Below are 17,326 nucleotides of genomic sequence, written 5' to 3'. Positions count from 1 at the left end.
AGCATGTGAGGTGTGGTGTGTAAAACACTGGATCAAGGGGGTAGTTATGTCTCTTTCACTGTATGTCAAGCACTTTGTGCTTCAAACCATGTATATAAATAACGTTTTATTTGATAAGATTTGTAATGCTGCGAGCTGAAATCAGCCTCCACAGCACTGCAGGGACATAATATGGGACTGCAGTGATACTAGGCCAGACCGTTAATATAATACATCCATGGGCCAGACACAACCAGAGCCGCCCCCCGTCACCACAGGGGGCGGCAGTGCACAACAGTGTCGGTGGCCAGCCGCCATTCAAGGAGAAGAAGAAGCAGCAGCCCTCACTACGTCAAGCCCGCGCAATACAAGAGGCGTTGAGGCTTCATTTCCACCGGGGAAGCAGAGTAAACAACCGTGGAGGAGCCGTGAACCGGTGAGCAGCTGTGAGCCCGGTGTGTGAAGACGCTGCTGCTGAAACTCTCCTGTTCAAACCTGAACCTCAACACTTCATGTTATCAGCCTGAAGCTGTGAGGACAGGTCGGTGCAGCGGCGAGACTCCTGCTGCACCACAGGTCAGTAAGTTACGTTACGACTGTTACAGACTTCATTAGTTACGTATCCGGACACTGAAACGACGGAGCAGAGTTACGTTAGCTGCAGTTTTGTGCTTCAATAATAATGAAAAAACAACGACTACTGAACAATCAGGAAGTACAGCTACTAGTTACATGTCGCTGTCAGTGAGAAATATCAAAGCAGGCCAGCATGTATAAGGCACCCGTTGGAGCTGAGCATGACAGAAAGTAGTAAATGCAGGAGTGTGTCTGCCAACCAATCTGCCACTTATGGCACAGCTGTGTCCAGCAGCCGGCTGACATGTGTCTGACAGCAACATAGGCTCCTGTAGCCACCACAGCCTGTGCTCTCCTCTCTGCACAGCAGCTGACTGTGTCAAATGAGACTGCTCACAAACTGTGTGTGTGTGGACAGTTCAGTCAGGAGTAGCAGCATCACAACAAGGTGGAGAGTCAGTCTAGTTTAGATATGAACATGTGTGACAAACACATGATTAAATACAGAGAGGTACCATGAATGAATGAGAGAAAGTAATTCATTTACACAGTAAACCTTCTAGTAAAACTGACATGTATCTGGGTCGTCAAGTCTCTAATTTGTTGGCCCCTTTCACTGCTGTAACAGATTTCAGAGCACAAACACTCTTAACACACAGGTCACCTGTGCTGTCATGGATTAAAGGGCGAGTGTAGCTTTGAAATAAGTTTTGAAAACACATTAACCGATATGATGCTCACACAGAGACACGTGAAGTGACAGATCTGTTTGTATAGTTTGTAGATCACTCTGGCTTCTTTGTGTGTGTGCTCTTGTGCATGACATCACTCCTTCAAGTGTGTGTGTTTGTGTAAGGTCCGATAAGAAAGGCAAATTGACTGGAAATGGGAAAATGTGTGTTGCTCCTAATGAAGAAATGAGTGAGCTTATACTCATCATATGTTATGTAGAGTAGAACTATAAACAAGCAGATAAATAAATATATCAAACTTCAGCTTGGAGATGCCTCTTGGGTAAAACTGAGTGTCTTTAGAAACTGGAGTGTTGGTCAGATAATAAACTATTTGAAGATAATACTTATGGCTCTAGGAAACTGGTGGGTATTTTCAGAGTTTAACAATTTATGGATTGACGATAATAACAAGGTTAGTCAAGATTAATTGTTAGTTCCTTCCAGCCCTTTTGTAATATTCAACAAAGATCTTATGTACAGTAGCATGGTTTGAAAGGATGCATTTGTTGAGCCAGCAGTGACATCCATCATTTCACATGTTTATGATCTGCTTCTGTGAACTGTAGCTAATTTAACTTCAGTAAACATGAGCTCTTTTATGAAATGTCAGAAATGATGATTACTTGATAAATATCAAACCCAGACCTCTGCATGTTTCACGTCTTCTCCCAGGAGATCGCATCGCATCACGACAGTATGGCGATTAGCTCAGAACAGGAGGCCCTGATTGGACGGGTTTTTGAAGCCTACCTGACCGAGCATCACCATGACGACATCCTCCAGGTTATTGAAGATGACAATGAAGAGACCCATCAGCCTGTTGTTGTCAACGCCATGACACTGTTTGAAGCGAATATGGAGGTAATGTCAACACAATTCACAACACAGTCTACTGCATTAAAAATAAACACAATCATTATGTTAAAAGATTTTTTTTCTGCAGTGAATATGTAATCAGTATCTATAACATATTACAGAACTCATCCCATGTTACAACAAAACCATCAATGACTCATATCGTTATTTTTTAATATCAGTTGATAGTTTAGACAAGTTTACATACATTTTGTATAATCCGTGGTCTAATGTGTGGCCTCAGGTCGGAGACTATTTCAACGCCTATCCTCATGATGTCCTGGAAATATTTGATAAAGTACTACACAGAAAAGCCGTGGAGTTATCACAGAGTACTTCCCCTGGAGGTCAAAGAAAAGAGCAGAGAATTAGACACACTCTTCATGCCCGTATTACAGGTAAGACAAGTGTAAAAGTGATGGTCACATGCTACAAGATGCTGCTCAAAACTTGCATCGCATTAGTCTGTGTGGTATTCAGACTGTCATTCATGAACTCTCTCCTCCTCTCTGCCCCTATGTATGCCATTTGTTTTTTGGAAGCAGTAATCTGCTGGCTGCCTTGACTAGCAGTGATGATAATGGATGGTGTTGTCTCTTATTAACACGTCTAAGAAGTGTTTTACACTTTATCCGTGAAATCCCTGAGAGTATCACAGAGAGTATCACATCATTTTTTTTATGGGAATCCTAATCCCATGATTTTAGGAAATGCAAAGACTATATTATGGAATTTTAATGATGATCAGTGTAGCTGACGTCGCCGGCCCGGCACCAGTCACTAGCTATTAAAGAGTTCATAGTTAGGGCAAGTGGAGTTTAAAGACTGAAGGACTGACTATTTCCCACCATCAAACTGTCACATGGATAGAACAGGCAGAGAGAGGGGATTAACACTTTCAAAAGGAAACCAGTTATTAACACATCAGAGACATGTCTGAGCAACACGTGGGTCACATGATCAGCTCCAGAAGATCGGCTGAGTGAACATAAAGCAGAATGGGAAAGTGTGAACAACCCAGAATCTACATTTTATAGTAAAGCTCTGATTCTACACTATGTGAAATCTTCTAATATCATCACAACCTACCTCACCAGTGTGTGAAAAGCTGTGTATTTATAAATGGTTTAATAAAATAAAGTACAAAAATGGAGTAAGCTGTGTGTGCAATTGCAGGTCAGTTTGTTAGTGGTAAGGAGTGTGTGAATGAGTGTGAAACACGACCAAAAAGTGTATGACATATACACAATACATACTTGACAACTTATCCATAATTCTGATTAAATTTGTCCAAAGACTAATCTCAGTCAGACCCTTTCCTGTGTCTGGCTGTTCTGTAACATCATGTAGCGTTAAATGTCATGTAATTAACCCCCGCCCACACATACAGTATGTCCCATTAAATGGTCAAAAATGTAAATACAAAAGTTTAAGGTTGCACTATGTGGCTAGATTGTGGTTGTGGCATCTTTCATACAAGCTAACAGACAAAACACTTGATCATGTGTGTAAAAAAAGGAATAAGTTTGTCCCCCTCCCCTCAGGAAGAAGGCAGTAGAGCATCAAAGCCTGGATAGCATGGCTGAAGTCCAGCTGTGCTACAGTGTTTGGATCGCAGCTGTTTTGATCTGTTAAGGTCACTACCTCTTTGGTAATTGACTCTCATGTGTACCCAGGTCTGCCGGTGTGTCCAGAACTGACCAGAGACACTATTCCCCGGTCCAGAGACGTTGGGCACTTCTTATCCGTCACTGGTACTGTCATACGCACCAGTGTTGCCAAGGTAATATCATGCTTCACTTTTTTAGCAGTTGGCTGAAACTGAGCTGAATGCTGCTTTCACCTCTCCTACGTATCCTCCGACAACAGCTTTTAAATGCTTTGCTTGAATCTGCCCATTATAATAACAGTTTACAGGCTTCAATCACTAATCTACAACTCAACAAAAATATAAATACAAGGCTTTTGTTATTGCCTTTTAGCTCGAAGGAATGAATGAATGAATGAATGAATTTTTTTTATTTTCGTGTCATGCCACCACTGTTGCCCATCCCATATGAGATTACAAGACACAACAAATACAAAAACGAAGGAACAACTTTGTCTAAGCACACAAAAAAACTGGTTCATAAATGTGTAATATATTTAGAAATGGAAATAGAAGCCTTTATTGTCAATGTACAAAGACATGCACACCAACACATACAAGAAAGAAATGGATAAATGTGAAGAAATGCAAATTGCACATCGAATAAATAGAGAGATAAAAAAAAAAGCAACAATAAATAATTTTTTTTTGTTAATTCATTTCTTTAACTTTGGAACTGTCGTTCAGGGAGAAAATGGACCTAACTTTCCATTTTCTCACTGAACAATTGCAGTACATGTAATTATAGACTTTGTATGCTATTATGAGCAAAAAATGAACTATAGTGAACTTGACGTTTTACAAACAGCAATGCGTGGTAACAAATTAGAGAAAAAGTTCTATATTTGTTATCAGATTTGTTCATCTGAACTTTTTTCTTCTGTCCCTTGTAATTAGTCATGTGACAACTGCTTATCTGGTGTCCAAGTAACTGCACAGGCTCCACTGCAGCACCTACAACATTAACATGTTGCTGACACACTGATGCTTCAGTCGTCACGTCACATATAATCATATCAGTCAGAGACCAATCACCACCATTTGACTCTTATTCATATTTTATCATGTAGGCATCCTTTATCATCGTATTATCATAACTCTAATTACTCACGTCTTAAATTTAAGCTTTATACCTGTACACACCCTGAGTTCTTGACTGAACAATTGAAACACAACTGTGTGGTTAAATGTCATGTCTTTGCTGTGAGCTGCATTACAATCAGTGCCCTCTCCACTTTTCCTAGGTTCTGGAGTATGAGCGTGACTACATGTGCGCAAAGTGTCGTCATGTTTTCACCATGCAGGCCGACTTTGACCAGTTCTACATCTTCGTCCCGCCGGTCGCCTGTCCCAACCCTGACGCCTGTACCTCCTTCAAGTTCACCTGTCTGTCTGGAGGATCTGAGCCTGCTGCCTGCAGGGACTATCAGGAGATCAAAATACAAGAACAAGTAGGGAAACTATGACAGATCTCTGACTGAGTATTGTTAGTATCTTTATGCCTCGGCACCTGCGCTAGCCAGAGCTGTTTTCAAGTTGTCTGTCCGTCCCATTCTCGTGGTAGTGATATTAGCTCATGGTTGCAGTGACCTCACACAACATAATTTTGGTTCCCTTATTACAACATCTCAAGAATGTATTAAGGGAATCCCTTAAAACTTGACACGAACATTCACCTGGACTCAAGCACAATTACACATTAGATTTTGGTGGTCGAGACTACTTACTTACTCAAGACTTCACACAGTAATTATAACAACATTTTACATATTTTCACCAATCACCTCAGGTCCAGAGGCTGTCAGTGGGCAGTATTCCTCGTTCCATGGTGGTGGTCCTTGAAGATGACCTTGTCGACAGCTGTAAATCTGGTAAGAGCTGGAAAGCTGTGAGATTAGACACTCAGCATCCTGACTGATAATTTTGAAGCCAAAGCACTGTTGCATCATGGAAGTTGGCAGTGTTGGCCTCACATGCTTGAGCTGTATCCCTCAGTAACTGTGGACTGTGTGGCCTGCTCTCAGGGGACGACGTGACTGTCTATGGGGTGATGTGCCAGCGCTGGAAGCCCTTCTATGATGGCAATCGCTGTGACGTGGAGCTGGTCCTCAAAGCTAACAACATAGAGGTGAACAACCAGCAGGCTGCTGCTCTGCTTTTGAAAGATGTTCAGCAGGAGTTTGAAGACTTCTGGGAAAACTACAAACACGACCCCATTGCTGGTATGAAACAATTTACATAACATTATAACTGAAACTCAACTATATTCTTTATTTGTTTTATTGTTATATCTTTTTAATGCTGCTCTCTCTCCCTTGTCCTCAGGGAGGAACCAGATTTTGTTGAGCCTGTGTCCACAGGTGTTTGGCATGTATGTGATAAAACTGGCGGTAGCAATGGTGCTGGCCGGTGGGGTGCAGAGGATAGATGCTTCAGGGTCCAAGATCAGGGGTAACTCTTTTTTTATTATTATTCTTAAGCCTATCAGATACCTGGGTGTCCTATTTGATACCAACCTTCATTTTGAGACTCATGTCAGTAAGATAGATGGTATAATCCTGCTGCTATCATTTAAGGAAGGAGACACAAAATTGTGCACCATCATACATGCATTATTGTTTTGGGGTTGTCCAGGGACGCCATATGTCCTCAGCTCAGTTAACAGAGAGAACTTCTTTATGTTGTGAAGGCAATATCACAGTTTCCATACTGTGATCATGCTGTATGGAAAGTGCAACATGAAAAATATGACCTTTTGTATGATGCTGTGCTCTTCAGGTGAGTGTCATATGTTGCTGGTTGGTGACCCTGGGACTGGGAAGTCTCAGTTCCTAAAGTATGCAGCGAAGATCATGCCTCGCTCTGTGCTCACAGCTGGAATTGGATCAACAAGTGCAGGTGGGTCCTGGGTGTCATCATCAGTGACTCACTTTCACCATTCATCATCAGTTTATCAAGACAAGCTTGATTTGACCAGCTCATACTTGCATATGAAGTTAAGAAACCAGTTTATTTGATGCTGCATTGACTGAGTTTGTTGACACATCATGTTATCTGCTGAAGGACTGACAGTAGCAGCGGTGAAAGACGGAGGTGATTGGCACCTCGAGGCCGGAGCCCTGGTCCTATCAGATGGCGGTTTGTGCTGCATTGATGAATTCAACAGCATCAAGGAACATGACCGCATCAGCATACATGAGGCCATGGAGCAACAGTCTATCAGTGTGGCCAAAGCTGGGTAGGTAATAGTCATGCATCTCCACACACTCAAGGATGATCCTAGGCAAGGCAAATAATACTGAAATAATTTTGAAATGAAAAAATATGCACAAAATGTCAAAGCAATTTATCTAGTAGATTTTAAAATCTTTTGAGAGAAACCAACCAAGTTTAGTGTTTTGTGGTTAAATTCTTTTCTAAAATGTTTTTGCAGAAATAAACTGATAACGCTAAGTAACGTAGGACTTGCTTTTACAATAGACCTATTCCTACAGAAATCTGAGCAAGGATAAGATGTTGACTTCCCTGTTCTGTATCCTCCTCTGCTCTCTTATCCCTACAAGCATAGTGTGTAAGCTGAACACTCGCACCACTATCCTGGCAGCCACCAACCCTAAAGGCCAGTACAACCCCAACGAGCCACTGTCTGTGAACGTAGCTCTGGCTAGCCCTCTCCTGAGTCGATTCGACCTGGTCCTAGTTTTGCTGGACACCAGGAACGCAGAGTGGGACCGTGTCATCTCCTCTTTTATTCTGGATAACAGAGGTACAGCAGGAAAAATTCTCAAATGACACAGATTGTATCACTTTTAATTCACTATATCACAATTCAGATATATATCAAGTTCACTGTGCCTTTAAACGGCTTGGTAAGAAACTTATTTGACATAATCTGAGATTTTTCATCCTTCTAAAATCTTAACACCACAGGTATAAGCAGTTTATTTCAAACATGGGTTAAAGGTTGGGTTGGAGATCTTATTCTGGAGCATTTTTTACTAATCTGCTAGAAATCCTCTTAACACCCGATTGCAACTGAGTAAATAAAGGCTTTTTCACAAAAATGAAATAAATCACTTGCCTGGGGAACGAACAAGCCTGGAAAAACACCATCCGATCACGTACAATGTCACGTTGTAGTCAATTGAATGGTTGAACTGGTTTTTCCGTCAGGAATGCCTGCTGATGCCTCCGGCCTGTGGTCCATGGAGAAGATGAAGGCCTACTTCACTGTGATTAAACGCCTGAAGCCGCAGGTGTCTGAGGACGCCAACAGCATCCTGACCCGTTACTACCAGCTGCAGAGACGAAGCGACGGCCGCAACGCTGCCCGCACCACTATCCGAATGCTGGAGAGTTTGAGCAGGCTGGCTGAAGGTGAGGGAGAAGTTTTGGTATCAGGTGGCCGACATCTACAAATGAATATCTCAATACTGTCGAGCGATATTTATACCATGATATACATGGTAATTTAACGCATGAATACTCATTAGTATGTAGTTTATAAATACAGTTAGTGCTTATCGATGAGTAAAACATTTTAAACTGTGTTTATTTAACTACATACTAAAGAGTATTCATGCGTTAAATGACGAATTCAGTATTTATTAATGCTTAACTAATGTGTACCTATTATAAAGTGTTACGCAATGGTATAAAGTGTTTGGCGAAATAGCACTGTGCTGCAGGGGTTGGAGCGACTTTCCTCTTAAATAATAGACACATGGAAAAAAATGATAACACACTCTTGATATCATCAGCTTAAAAAAATTACTCTAATTGTTTTGTGAAGTGCCCTGACCCCAACCTCCTCACCACTCACACTTTAGATAGCAAATGTTGTGTTGTGCAAGATATAAATAAAGATATAAATAGAGATGTACAGAAGCAGTTGGAAGCTGCATCACTGACACAGACTTGTTTTAACCTTGCAGCTCATGCCAGGCTCATGTACAGAGAGACAGTGACTGTAGAGGATGCTGTCATGGCCGTCTCTGTCATGGAGTGTTCAATGCAGGTAAGACGAGCTACTTCCCTACTCAAGTGATGGTCTCCAACATAATTTCATCTTTTGCTCTTTGTATCTGTAAAACCATGGGTACCTTAGTCATAGATTATATCAGTTGCTTCATCTAGACATACACAGGTGGACAAAATTGTTGGTACCCTCCTGTCAAAGAAATAAAAACAATAGTCACGGAAATAACTTAAAACTGCCAAATGTAATAATCAATAAAAATGTATTGGAAATTGAGTAATGAAAATCAAAAATGCTTTTGAATTGTGGTTCAACAGAATCATTTAAAAAAACAAACTAATGAAAATGGCCTTGTCTATTTTAATATTTATTCTTTAATGGAAGGGGACCAACAGTTTTGTCCACGTGTGTAGATACTGTGGTCATACTGACTGGCTCTTCTCCCCCAGGGCGGTGCTCTGCTGGGAAATGTGAATGCTTTACTCACAGCATTTCCTGCTGACCCCGGTCAACAGTATCAGACCCAGTGTCAGGTGCTGTTGGAGGGATTGAACCTGCCGCTGGTCCTTCAGAGGGAGATGGACAGGATGGCAAGGCGAGTGACCGTCTCCATGCCAAATAAAAGCACTTTAGATCCTATCAATGCTGCTGCTGCTTAGATGGGTTGATAAGGCTCAAAGATTCAGCACACCCTCTCCTTACTGTTTCCACGCTGGGTGTAATCGAGGGGCACATAGGATTGTGGAGACTTATAATTGAGTGAAAATGTGTGTTCTGTGTCCAGCTCGACCCTTTAGCAGCTTCTGGGGTTTACTCAGTAAAGACAGAGCAGCACTGGCTCCACGGTTGGACTGGGAAAGAAATTCAGTCTCAGACTCCACTGATGGAACCAGTCACAACACTAATGCATCTGATGTAAAAGCTGTAAAAACTTCAAAGAATGTTGTGATAGTTCATGTGCTGTCAGACAGGACATTGAAACAATGACTGGAAACACTCAAATTACAACAAACACACAGGGGGTGTGGCCTCATTCCCTGCTCATGGGAAACAATTGTTTGCTGAAATATTATTGGCATTGCCTTTTTTTTTCATAAAAAAGGCATACAGTACTTTGCCCTGTTTCTTTACAGTGATGAAAGTAACCAGTAGAGTTAATTTGTCTCATCCTGTTGTATTTTCTCATCTTGTGTGTTCACCAGGCTGATGAGCAGCGCGCCAGACACCTCCCAATATGATCCAAGAGCAGATACTCAGCAGCATGAACTCAGAGACACAACGGGCATCAGCCAAACACAGCGCCGTCACAACACTAGTGACTGTCAGGGTGATGTGAGAGGGGAGAGTGGCTTGGACTGGTTCCACTCCATCACTTCGCCAGATCACATGACTGCACCTATGATTACATCAACGCAAGAAAACCTGAATAGAAGTGCGATCAAACATTCAAACAGTCATTGTGACATTCAGAGTAACACAGACCGGGTTGGACCAGTGAGCTCTGCCGCAGAGGGGTCAGCGCACTCTGTTAGAAACACTGATGAGCAGTGTGTGGTTCAGAAAATCTCCAAGAGTCTGAGAGACAGACGGCTCAGAGGCCTGGAGCTAAACCAGAGGCCGAGTGACAAGGAGGGAGGAGGGGGACACAGAGAAAGACGTGACCCCATAAATACTGCAAGTAAAAATGTGACTGATCCTTTAAATCCAACTTCAGATTCCTACAGCTGCAGAAGCAGCAGCAGCACCACCACCACACTTTCCTCAGCTGGAAATGACCAGATCCAGGACAACCAGTCATTAGGCAAAGAGCAGGGGGCCCAATCAAGGACTAAGAGCGTGTGCGCTGTGCTCAGAGAGAAGGTCGTAGCTGAAGACCTCCACTCAAAACTGTCAGACTTTATATTCAAACCGAAGAAGATGTCATTCAACTCAGAGGTACAACGTGAATGTAGTGGTGACGGGCCACCTACAGGCACAGAGAGGAACAAGACCCAGAACCAAAGTCTGGACCGGAGAAAACATGTTGGCTGTGAGAGGGAGGGGAGTCAGGTTAAAGATGGAGCCTGTTTCCCACCAACAGAACTGGACGACGTGGATGGTTTTCCCCGTGGAAAGGACCAAGTGGTCAGAACAAAACCGAGCCATGATACAGGAGATCTGGGTCAACAACAAAGACTGAGACTCAACACTGCTAATAAGACCGTGTCCGATGGCCCGGCTGGTAGCCCACCCTCTAATTCAAAGCCCTCCGTAGCGTTCGCAACACTCGCTAAACTCTCCAGATTCTCATTCACCCACGCAAGTCCTGCTCCTGTAGGTTCATCTAAAGCAAACGGTGCTTCTGACGTCGGTACAACCCCCGAACACATCCCCTCAACCGGAAAGACTGGACCTGTTGTCACCACGGGAACAGTAAAGCATGTGTCACCCCCCCTTGTCAGCAGACTCCCACCAGGACAGGAGCCTGAGCGAGGGCCGGACTCACCGACTGAAACAAACAGTCTGATCAGCGACGGAGCTGCTCACTGCGACGGCTCTGTCAACCTGAAGAAGAGGAAGTGTTTCGAGCTGGCCCTCCCACCAAGTGTCGGTGGGTCTGAGGGTCGCTTCTCAGGACTGTCCCTCTTTGGCTCTACAGAGTTAACTAACAACCTTTTTGACACTGACTGGGACCAAGAGGTATCAAAGAAAGTCAGACTGTGAAATAACAGGTTTCTATCAGAGAGAATAAGGTCAGCACAGCTCTCTGCCAGACGTACGATCGCCTGCTTCAGCCTGAAAATAAATAAAACAGTTCAACTGTTTCAGATGTTCAACATGCTCCTCTTGTACTTTGAATGATTCATCATTGTTTTCATATTTCTTCAGTATTAGCCAGTCTGCAGTCAACACCACAAGGGGGTTGCCGCCGGAACGCTAGAAGAGAAAAGCTAGTAAGTGAGCCTTTGAGTGAAGATACTGTGCTAAGCTTCTGTGGAATATCAGTTTTATTGCTGAGTTTAATCGGAAAATGTCTCATATTGCCATGAGTGGACAAAACTAAGTTCTTCTTTTCTAGAAAGTTCCCCTCTGCGAGAAAGTATTTCAACATACTATGAAGTCAGGAAGTCTGAGGCAGACTCTGTTTTTAGTAACCGACACTGTAACAGGATGGGTCACGCAGGCAACTACAAAATTAGGGAAAGAGTCCACTGCTGGTCTTGTGGACTAAGAGCATGACTCCAAGGAGCTGAATGACTTCATACTAGTAGCTCTGATATTATTGCTCATGTAATCATTTTTAGCCTGGTTGATGGGAGACGGTTGGAGTGTTTTGGGGATGTTTTGATCCCCATGCAATCTGAAAAGAAGGCCAGGATGAGAGTAGAGGAGCTAAATATTTATTTTAATCTTGTAGGTGTAGATGTTTTGACATACAGATGTCAGACAGTGAATGGCTGTTTGTCAGAATAATGCTCCTCTTCCCCTGATTCCCCGTAGTTCTGCCCCCCTCATGTTGGGATGTCACCCACCATCTTGGACAGAAATGGCACAGCAGTTGAATTTGTGTGTGTGAATACCTTAGAACTGACAAAGGCTGCATGTGTCAGTCTGCAATGGTTCACAAGTGTTAACCAGATTTTGGGGTTTGTTGCTTTTTACTTGCAACAGTTTCATTCCACTTTGTTGGAGGAGGAAGTCTAGCTATGGGCCGAAGTCCACAGACAGGAGGCAGAAAAATCCTCAAAAAAGCATCAAAGATAGGCAGAGCTCAGAACATGGAGTTTATTCACTTCTATAGGATAAACCTGAGGCCTGTACTGCGAAGGAGGCTCATCATACCTAGGCTTTGTGCTCAAGATGCAGCTCAACAAACCCTCAAGTCCGCAATCAGAGCTAAACGGTACTGTGACGGTGGTTATCAACTTAATTAGTCAAGTCCGGCTCTCAGCTTTGTGCTCTGCGCGCGTTCACATAAAAGGGGGCGTTTGACGTCATATTATTCTACTTCCGCACGAAATGGATCCACAACGGGCTGATTTCAGCCAAGACGAGTGCAATTGTTTTAATGGAGAGAGTGAGCGATATTAAAAAAAAGCACGATCACAGCCTGAAGCAACAGTGTTGCTGCAAATATGACAAGAGAGGAGGCTGCTTTTAATTTTTCTGACAGCTCTTGCGCTACTTTTAAATATGAAGCTTTATCCATATAAACTAGAGCAACATCAACTGTCATTTTAAATTGTGTTTTATATTGTTATATATTTCACTGATCGCAATTATAACGCGAGTGTGTGTTTTATTGGAAGCGAGGCTGGATAGGTTACAGTGAGGTTCTTTTTAGGTGCTGTAGCTACAAGCAAATCTCATAAACAAAGACCTTTTTAAATGTGAAAACAGCGGAGACTTATTCAAGATTTGCGTTTGGGCAACACTGAAATATAACAGGCGACACATCGGAATTAATTTATTCACGGCCACATTAAGTGAAATTATTAACTTTACCGATTATCCATCTGATTATCTGTCCTGCTGCGAGCGAACAACTTCTATCAGTGGTGACTGACTGTATATAAAAGTAAAATATAGGCTATAGTCTAATATATAATGAGCTCCTGACGCTCAGCTCAACGGGTGAGGAGGCGGAGACTCAGCGGAGACGCTCAGAGAAAGTAAACAGCAGCGATCAGCTGATCTCTCCCTCCGTACAAACGCTCCGTTCTGATCCAGCTCCACTGGACTTTCAAAGTAAAGGTGCCGCCAGCTGTAAATGAGTTAAAATAGTGAAACAGCGGCGCTTTTATAGCCGGTTTTATGATTAAACTCGGAACATAACCTGGTCGGGACCAGGTTATGAGCTAAGCATAAGTTACCATGGTGATCTATCCTCGTTAAAAGACAGCCACCGTCGCAGTACAGGAGAGGCTGGCTTTACACTCAACATACCTCGCTAACACACTAAACTGGCTTCGCAGTACAGGCCTCTGAGCCACCTTAACACCTGTCATGCTCAGAGACACATTTCAATTGACATGTGATCCAAAAGACACAGTGCATTAACGTAATAAAATGAGGGATTTCTCTAGATTTTAAAAAGATTGCAAACATTTGGGATAATGTAAGGACACAACTATAAAAAAAATATATATGTACAACATGGGTCTGTTCATGTTTAGTACACTTTACAACCACAGACAAACAAGATCCAAAAACACATCTGTCCAATTGACCATTGAAATGCCTAAAACAATTTTTCCTTTAGATTTAACTGTAAACCCACAATGTCAAGTTTCACATACGTAAACACAACATTCAACAACTCCTGCATCAGATAACATCAACTTCATGTTGACCCCTTTGATAGAAGTGCATGAATACAATTTACCCTGCTGAACCACAACAGTTCTATTTATTTAAATCTGTAAGTAAAAGGTAAAATCTATAATGAATGAGTGTCAATACTGTAGAGACAGTTTGACAACAATCTTGAGCAAAGCGAGAAGCAGTGGACTGCAGCTGAGGCTGAAGTCTCTGTTCACAGTCTCTAGCACAGTGTGACTTTCTCATTGTGCTTTGAGGCGATGCTGTACACATGTGAGGCGTCCGAGCCACTGCTCCTCCTCTTCCTCTCCCTCATCTTGGAGACGAACAGGTGGAACATCTCCACGATGTTGAGGATCACAGAGAGGCCAGCCATTGCCATCATAAAGATAATGAAGATGTTTTTCTCTGTGGGACGACTTATGTAGCAGTACACTTCGTGTGGACAGGGATAGCGGGAATATGAAATCTTGGTGGGCATTAATATGAAGCCGTAGATGTAGTACTGGCCTACGATGAAGCCCACCTCAAACAGGATCTTGAACACCAGCTGTATCAGGTAGCTGGCCAGCAGGACGCCCTTCAGCTGCACTCTGCCGTCTGTGTTTGAGTACTTTGGAGCTATAATCATCCCGTTCTTACCAATCTTCTGCTCAACGCGTCTCCTCAGTTTGTTCTCTCTGCGAATCACCAGCAGGACATGGCCCAGATAGATCAGAGTGGGTGTGGACACGATGAGGATCTGCAGCACCCAGAAGCGCGTGTGAGACATCGGGAAAGATTTATCGTAGCACATGTTCCTGCATCCAGGGCTTTTGGTGTTGCAGTCCATGTTTGTCTGTTCATCACCCCATATTGTGTCAACGCCGGCAGCCAGGATAAAGATCCTAAAGAGAAACAGGACGCTCATCCAGACCTTCCCCACAACTGTGGAGTGAGACTGCACCTTGTCCAACAGAGCAGACAGGAAGGACCACTCCCCCATGATGAAAGTCTGAGAGAGAGAGAAAACAAAGACATGATAAACACACACAGGTAATCCAGTTCTTTTCAGTGAGAGGAATACAAACAGAAACATTAACCATAAAATACACTGCTTTTGTCTATTTCATCTCAAATTCTCACAAGCTGTAAAGGGTCATGTGTTGTGATGGAAAATCCATGATTCGGTAATATTCTGCTCCATCCTCACAACCTATCTTCTGAGATCCCTGGTGGAGGCGATAGAGATTTGCTTGGGGTGTACAGAGCAGGGCCAACTAATTAACTGATGAAAAGCCTCAATCTGAACAAATAAGACTTCACAGATTACACCAAAAAAGACAAGACCTTTAAATCATCCCACTGGTTTTAAGCTGCACCACAGAGCTGAAAGATCACGAGACTGGAAACAGCTGCGTGACATGCTTGCAACACTTTGACCAATGACCTGTTTTACTGTTACTACATGTCCAGAGTCAGCTCCATTACTTGTGGTCATATGGTCAAATATGCCTCCGATAGAAATGAAACCTGTTCAGTCAGACTATTACTTTAGTTGTGCAATTACTAGAGTATGTACAGGAGTAAGTATTCCACTGAGAATTTTTAGAGACACTGTACAGTATGATAAACAGACTGTAGACATGGACACGGCTTAGGAACTATATTATATTACTTATTTAAAGCAGAAGTGAGTGATCCGGTCGTTTTCGCTAATGCTGCATTCCAGGCAGGCTTTTGAAATCGTAAATTACAGCTTCAAGTCACAACTTACGACTTTGTAGCGTTTCAGGCAACCCACTCGTGTTTTTCCGACCTGTTTTACCTGTGAAAGTCACTATAACGGCCACTCGTAACTTCCGACCCGTGAACTCCTACCAGATCAAACTGATACAACTTCACAGGACGGAAAAACACGAGTCTACGAGTTTCCTTGAACGCACCATAACAGTCCTCGTCCCTACGTCACCACATTCACGGCGTCCCTTGGCTGCACACACAGCCCTGCATGCCGTTCTCTCTCCTCATTGGATAAAAACTGTAGGATACGATAAATGTTTTCTCCTCGGCTCAGAGCAGAGCAGAGTGACTGACAGACCCGTGATTCAGTCCAAACACTCTATGTAAGTGATTGCTGTCGGAAGATATAACTATTTAAGACTTATATTAACACAAATATATCACTTACTTCTGCTTTAATGAAGTTTAGTTGTTGTAAACTCAGGAAACATTTCAAACCAAATTAATATTATATAATATTATATTGCTAAGATCTCTAAATGTCTTAATTTTCTGTATTCAACACCAAATGCTGTTACTACTATTACTGTAATACAATTGGATGACATACAAAGTCACATTTAGATAAAATCCTCTAGTAAAGTTCTCAGGTGATATTATCATTTTATAATAACAGACAATATCAGGCTGTTAAGTTTCTTAAGGCTATGAAATAAAGTCAGATACTTTTGTATAACAGTATCGCTTCACACAATAATAGTTGGTCCTACCTCAGTGATGAACACAGCCTTGATCGGTCAATCCTGTTCTTTGACTGAGCTTTCACTTCCTTCTTATAAATCATGTGCATGACAGCAGAGCCATCAGAGTCCTCCCTGGTGCTCTGGACCTGCCCACACTCCCACAGACAGTGACAGATGTTGAGAAACAGCTGACAATAACTGACTCTACAGCATCTATTCCAACATGGGACACTCCCTTCACTCCTCTGAAGACGTGTACCTGTGTACTCTTGAGCAATGAGCTGCTGATCACATTACGGCCAAGGGAAAAACAAGCCAAAAGGTCAACTAGCCAAAGGGCCTAAAGCATCTGTCTTGAAGAGGGGAGTGTAGACAAGTGCTTATTCTAAATCAACCTGCCCGGTCCCCCAGTGCCCCAGCAGGTTGACATGGCTGATGACTGTAGACTATATGTATACCTAAAAGGGAAAAGACATTATCACACCACATGTGAAGATATAAATGCACTCGCACCTTTCTAGTCTCTGGGATTGCTCGTCACATTCACCCATTCACACACATGCAAACAACACTTTGTTGCTGCATCAATATCAATCTATAGGAATATATCTGCATTGCACTTGATATGTACTGTATGCATTCACAGAGTGATGATACATCGGGGGCAGTATCTTGCCCAAGGATACTTCAACATGTGGCTCGGAGAAGCCGGGGATCAAACTACCGTCTGGTCGACCAGCTGAACCACAGCCACCCACAGGTTAGACATGTTCAATATCAGCTTTTATGT

General features: G+C 42.8%; 2 protein-coding genes across 2 annotated transcripts; one reads left to right on the top strand and one right to left on the bottom strand.

Moving 5' to 3' along the window:
• Nucleotides 1–448: 448 nt before the first annotated feature.
• On the top strand, nucleotides 449–11,473 carry mcm9 (minichromosome maintenance 9 homologous recombination repair factor; the record flags this gene model as incomplete). Its single annotated transcript, XM_084000118.1, has 15 exons — nucleotides 449–563; nucleotides 1,965–2,150; nucleotides 2,389–2,542; nucleotides 3,821–3,927; nucleotides 5,037–5,243; nucleotides 5,582–5,663; nucleotides 5,817–6,014; nucleotides 6,118–6,243; nucleotides 6,571–6,690; nucleotides 6,856–7,030; nucleotides 7,356–7,558; nucleotides 7,966–8,169; nucleotides 8,727–8,809; nucleotides 9,220–9,365; nucleotides 9,973–11,473. Exons 2-15 carry the CDS (start codon nucleotides 1,986–1,988, stop codon nucleotides 11,471–11,473), a joined length of 3,471 nt encoding a protein of 1,156 aa, XP_083856244.1. The 5' UTR covers nucleotides 449–563; nucleotides 1,965–1,985.
• A 2,280-nt stretch (nucleotides 11,474–13,753) lies between these two features.
• Nucleotides 13,754–16,696, bottom strand: LOC311007359 (gap junction Cx32.2 protein-like). Its single transcript, XM_084000501.1, has 3 exons — nucleotides 16,564–16,696; nucleotides 13,879–15,065; nucleotides 13,754–13,830 (listed from the first exon to the last, which is right to left on the bottom strand). The coding sequence occupies exon 2, from the start codon at nucleotides 15,054–15,056 to the stop codon at nucleotides 14,295–14,297; it is 762 nt and encodes a 253-aa protein (XP_083856627.1). The 5' UTR covers nucleotides 15,057–15,065; nucleotides 16,564–16,696; the 3' UTR covers nucleotides 13,754–13,830; nucleotides 13,879–14,294.
• Nucleotides 16,697–17,326: the final 630 nt, after the last annotated feature.

Source organism: Trachurus trachurus, assembly GCF_905171665.1.
Source record: "Trachurus trachurus genome assembly, chromosome: 24".
Taxonomy (NCBI): domain Eukaryota; kingdom Metazoa; phylum Chordata; class Actinopteri; order Carangiformes; family Carangidae; genus Trachurus; species Trachurus trachurus.
The sequence above is the reverse complement of the archived record's forward strand: the minus strand, read 5'-3'. Positions and strand labels throughout refer to the sequence as shown.

What these genes read in the sequence shown, in the direction of transcription:
- LOC311007359 (XM_084000501.1), bottom strand. Translation starts at nt 15,056, where the DNA reads ATGGGGGAGTGGTCCTTCCTGTCTGCTCTGTTGGACAAGGTGCAGTCT.